The following is a 5,946-nucleotide window of genomic DNA, read 5'->3' on the forward strand; positions in this document are numbered from 1 at the left end:
TGGAGAATATTGTTGGATCGTATCGCGACCAGAAGTGTGTTAACTATCAGGGGTATTAATGTTGGGGATGTGAAATGTCCAGTCTATGGTTCGTGTCTGGAGACGGCACAACATCAGTTTGTATCTTGCGATGGCATTAAGGATATTTGATCAATTATTATGAATTAGGTAAAGTTGCCTAAGTGTGCAAACTTTGTATCAGTGGAAGAAAATTGGAATACCATAACAAATTTATCAAGTGTAATAATTCGTGTTTGGTGGGTCAATCTATTTTGGCAGTGACATGTTGGATTATATGGGTGAATAGGAATGATCTCATTTTTAATAAAGTACCCATTTTCATGTCCACGATGGTGTATGAGATCAAATCGGCGTATTTTCTTTGGATCAAACAAAGGAGCAAAAATTCATGTTTTGAGTGTGTTAAGTGGTGCCGGTTCAACTTCGTGAATTTTTCTTTATAAGTGGTTGGTTGTTTTATTTTATGTATTTTTGTTATTTCTTTGTTTTGGGCTACTTGCCTCTTGTAAGTGGTTCTCTTTTAGTTTTTTTTTTTAAATAAAATTGGCCTTTCAAAAAAAAAGAAAAGTTATTTTGGTGAGTTTGAACGTCTGAGCGTCATACGTGAATTGCATGGACCAATTAGGGTCGTTCAAACCGCCTGTTGCTTGAACTCGCTCGCCGCCCGCTCTCTCTCTTTCACTTGAATGTAAACAAGCCGCTCTGCTCGGTTAGGTTTGTAAATGAGCCGAGCAACGAGTAAGGGTCCGCTCGATTCGATTTGGTTCAAATATTTTTAGTCTGTTTTATTATATGTATATGTACATATAATTATTATATAATAATATATACACGTGTAATTATATTTGTACAAGGAAGTAATTAGTTTTATAAGTATCTTAAATATTGATATTGAAATATTGAATAATGTCTTATTTAGTTATATTTAGTGTACAACAAGTAGAATATAAGAATGCAGAGGTTAACATACAAACCCTAATTGAGTATATCTCACAATATAAGTGCCGCTCTCAAGGCCACACAGTCAAAATCAACGTCGCTCCATCATCAGGTCGTTTACTTAATTCGAGCCAAATTCGAGCAGACGCTTGCTCGGTTCGGCTCGGCTCGGCTCGTGAACAACCCTAGTGGCGGATCCAGGAATTTTTAAAAATTCACTGTTTTAAGATGCTCTAATTTCATAAGACCGGACATAAATCTTTCGGGTCGGTTTGAGTTGGGTAGAGGCGGGCCGGTGGCTCAACCATTGGCATAAAACAAACTAAAATTTGGGGCCTTTTTGTAAAGTAGCTTGAGATCATTTGACTTGTCAGCACAATATATATGAGTTGTACCTTGAAAAGCAATTTGCCAAGCAACCCTATGCACAACACAGTGTAGGATAAAATTACCCGCCTTAAAGTAATAAACCTTAGATTAGCTATAGACAAAACTCTTCTTAGGAGCAAACAATTGATTGATGTACCTTAAAGATGTAACATGTTCAGCCTAACAAACAATTGGCTTAAATTGATATGAAGATACGAGGCATTTATGCTGAAATTGCTTTTAGCGAGTCGGGCTTTCAAGATTCTTTATTTATACTTGTGTTCGATTATACTCTACTTACCTTATCCACCACAGGACTAGAACCATCAACGACTTTGAAAAGGGAAATCTTTACTACACACCAACATACAACTAGACTACAAGTTCTTTGGTAGGTCACTCAAATTTAAAAAATGTTTAAAAATTTGTTTGTTAAAGTGGGAAGAGCAAACGACGCATGCACCGTAGTGACCAACTCATAATAAAGCAAGATTCTCCGACCATGACCTTCCATTTGATCCTCTATCAATATATACTTGAACTCAATTTACAAGGAATCTTGCACTAAACTATTGGGCCTTAAATGTATTGACATGTTTGCATGTTTAATTGAATGGGTCCTAGAGGTTCAACCGAACACGGCCGGGTTATCAAACTGTGATTATTTCAACGTGTCAAAAACCGTCACCCATGAATTTTAACCTTCATGAGTACCTGAATATTGAATCTTTTAAAGTTCTCATTACATCCATGTTTGGTTTCATAAACCATCTCTAATCAAATGATTGTTATGTAATGGTGGGAGGAATAATGAAATCAAGACCAACCATTTCTATATCACAACTTATCATAGCATCCATAAAAAACAGCTTTTAAATGTTCCTTGAAAATATTATAAATTTAAACTTTACAGGATTCATTATATGAATACATGATTGTGGGTTTTTTGATTTTTCGTCTTGGAATCTATTATCAGATCATTTAGGGTCACTTTCAAGACACAAATCCAACCCGCAACACAATCAATGTACTACTCTCTCTGTCCCGGTCAAAGTGTCTTAGTTTGAAAAACACAAAGTTTATTGTAGATTAAATTGTTGTTTTTTATACTTACCAAATGACAATAATGTCTTTGAAAATTGGGTTCATAAATTATTAATGTTAGTTGTGTGAAGGGTAAACTTGGAAATTGGCTAATAAATTTTGAAAGTGGACATTCGTAATTGGACAAATAAAAAAGGAAATGTTGACACTTTTAATGGGACGGAGGGAGTATACCGACACCTGTCATTATACGCAAGGGTGTGAATTTCTGACATGACAAGAACCTATTACGAGATTCACGAGTTTGGGTTTAGTGTAAACGGGTTTGGGTCAATTTCGGGTTGACCCTGTGAACCCGTTTAGCTATGGGTGGGCACACTTGAGAGGGACGGGTACTCCCCGGAACACATGAAACGCGTAACCGGGTGTCTGTACAAGCGAAACGCGTTATTGGGCGGCCATACTTGTCGCTGATGTTCGGGGTGGTTCCCAGGTTGACCCTTTTGTATTTTGTATTCATATACGCCAACAGGATGGGTATCTCATCCCTTGATCATCGAATCGTCTATAAAATTGCTAAAAACATGGCAAATTATCAAAAGAACTCAAAATAGATCGAAAACTAAAAGGGATAATCATATTCTAATATTATTTTAGCATCAAAGAATTCAAAAACAAGAATAAATAACTTAGAAATTGCAACAAGTCTAATGTGCCACACAATGCGTTTATGTTATGACCAATTTGGTTCAATCCATGTGTGAGGGTAATAACAATGGCGTACAGTTTCCGATAAATAGACACCGAAACTTTCTTGAATATTTTTGTCATCAAATGTGTGATACTTGCATGTTTCCATAGAATAAAACACCGTCTTCGCATCCTCGTTATGCAATAATCTTGAAAAGTGGATCTTGTTCGCCATTTCTGGCAATATGGCTTCAAGGCAGAAACATGACGGATACGAAATATAAACCATGTGTGTTCCTAAACACTTTATTTCCTCCCACTCTTTTGTAGACTCGTTTAGTTTGAACACCTCGACAGACTCTTCAACCTCGCCCACGATAACAAGCAAAAGATGTGAATCATAATTTGCTAGAAAGTACTCGGTCAGAGATGTACATCTACTAACCGGGGCTTTGTCTAGAACAACCGCCCTAGAAAAATTTTCCTTACCAATGTTTCTAAATGCTTCGATTCTCTTATTGTTACACAAGACGTACATATCTCGGCCACTGAGAGTTGGAATGGGAAAAGAGTTAACATCACTAATGCCGGTATCCAAATCATATCTGCGCCAGGGCGTCTCGTGATATACATGGAAGACGTAGGCATGTTCAGTGGCGGACCCAGGAATTTTGGCCAATGGGGTCCCGTTTTTTCGGTGTTTAGATTTTTCGGGTCAGTTGTTGTTCGGGTCGGCCGTCGTTTGGTTCGGGTCGAGACGATGAACATAAATAAAACAATATGATGAAATACGATCGGTCCTCGTTGGAAAACACACAAAATTATCAACAAAATACAATGTAGATAACTTCAAAATCAATGTGAAATTATTAACAAAAAGTCCATGTTACATTCTACAAATCACAAACATAAATAGTCAAAGAATGGGCTTTGATATACTTCTTTTTGAATCAAAATCATCCCTTAGGATATGGATGTTAGTGCCTATTATATTCACAGCTTTACGTTATGTTCGCGTAACCACTTCGAGATTTGTTTTGTCGATCTAAAACTGTGTAAAGCCATACAACTATTGCAGCTTCATAGACCCATATATACGTAGACATTTCAATTGATTTATGCTATATGGAAGACTGCTTATGACCAACCTTCAATATCTGCCACTTCTAATCTTTCTAAACTCCAAAACTCCTTTAGCAAATAGCAAGTTAATAATACAATGACAAAAAACGAGCTCTAAATGAAAAAAAAGGGTAAACTCCAAAGCTCCTATGCTGGATCCAACAAAAGGTAAACTCCACCTATTCTACTTATGGTCTTCTATCTCTGTGTCCGAATGTTGGTTATTTTAAAGCCCTAACTAGTAACTAATATTGAGTAGGATTTAAAAAAGGATGAAAATATCATAGAAAATGGAGGGTTGGAAGACTTGAACTAGTGACCTTTGGGATACAAAACCAAGAATTTACCACCACACCACATCAGTATTGATAGCATGGGTTCCAACTCTTAATTTTTATGGGGTCCATAAACAATTTAATATACCGCCTCTAGAAAATTTCTAAAAAACATTGGTGTCCCGGGACCCCGTTCTACACTACGTGGGTCCGCCCCTGGGCATGTTGTCTAGTAAATCCAACAAGCATACAATCCGGAGAAGTAGGAGGTGCTGAAAAACAAATGGTTCGAAAATCATCAGGCATTATTGGAAGCTGAATGACTTCACTTGTAAACGGGTTGAAGAACCACATCTGAGGAAGCTCCATATTAAATCTATCCAGCAGCAACAACCAACCATACATGGAATAACATATCTGGCAATCATTGGCCAGTTTTCGAGGTTTTAGTATAAGATACTCGTCACCACATATCGGATCTATAAAATCGAAAGTGATAATGCCTGCATAATTATGTAACACCATCAACCACGGTGAAACTACTGAATACATTTGCCATTTCCTTAATGTTCTTTCGTTGCCCCATTGAATCGAAGGTGCTGCTAAACAACAAAGTTTGCATGTAGCACGAAACCTCATGTATTCGACACCAACACAGCGCTCCATAATCATTTCCAAAATATGAAACGGAACATTGAGCAAATGTGACTCACTTTCGCTATCGGATTTAGTCTCATCAGGCTTTACTTGTCTTATAACTATCTCGACGTCCTTGTCTTTTTCTTCTTTCTTAGATTTACAATAATCAACTTCTAACCTACACAAATTGTATATGATAATAAGTAAAACATTTTATAGCTAAAAGAAATAAATAATAAGCAATACCTGCATTCAAGCATAGCCCACACTAACAGTTAGCTTTCTCGTAAGGTACAAGAAGTTAAAGATAAAGACATTGTTCTATCTTCGACTTCGAATGAGTACATTATTTTGTTCATATGATCAAGAACATGTACATAACCCCGTATGTCTGAGGCAACTCGAGACTTGTAGAATACAGAGGATGTAGATAACTCCACGAAAAATATAGCATCTTCGAGGTCTTCCATTTCCTCAAACACAATACTAGTCGTATTAAGTTTAAACAAACTCACCATAACAATCCTCTTATCATCTTTTAAACATACTACAATGTAGAACAATTCTGTACAGGATCCTTTAAGAAAAGGATATGTGAAGCAATCACTATTACGAGTAGAAAAACGAGTATATGCTTGGGGGATTTTCACAAACTGCAATAGACTTATAACAACTTCCATAGCTTTAACCTCAATGTCAACTTGTATGACAAACTGATAATCCGATTCCTTACGTCTGGTCAAGACATATGCTTTACTGTTGTAACAAGTTGGACATGCTAGCTGGACACCGTCCATACCACTTATGCTATGGAGTTGTTCAGCATATGACATTTCAATCCATTTTA

General features: G+C 36.7%; 1 protein-coding gene across 1 annotated transcript; it reads right to left on the reverse strand.

Annotated features, from left to right (window-relative positions):
* Positions 1-4,655: 4,655 nt before the first annotated feature.
* On the reverse strand, positions 4,656-5,465 carry LOC143551768 (F-box protein At4g12382-like). Its single transcript, XM_077042129.1, has 2 exons — positions 5,346-5,465; positions 4,656-5,277 (listed from the first exon to the last, which is right to left on the reverse strand). The coding sequence occupies exons 1-2, from the start codon at positions 5,357-5,359 to the stop codon at positions 4,656-4,658; spliced, it is 636 nt and encodes a 211-aa protein (XP_076898244.1). The 5' UTR covers positions 5,360-5,465.
* Between the last annotated feature and the right edge of the window lie 481 nt (positions 5,466-5,946).

The sequence above is a fragment of the Bidens hawaiensis genome, unplaced genomic scaffold (genome assembly GCF_021521415.1).
Source record: "Bidens hawaiensis isolate Kalapana, Puna unplaced genomic scaffold, B.hawaiensis_p1.1 tig00016565_1, whole genome shotgun sequence".
Taxonomy (NCBI): Eukaryota; Viridiplantae; Streptophyta; class Magnoliopsida; order Asterales; family Asteraceae; genus Bidens; species Bidens hawaiensis.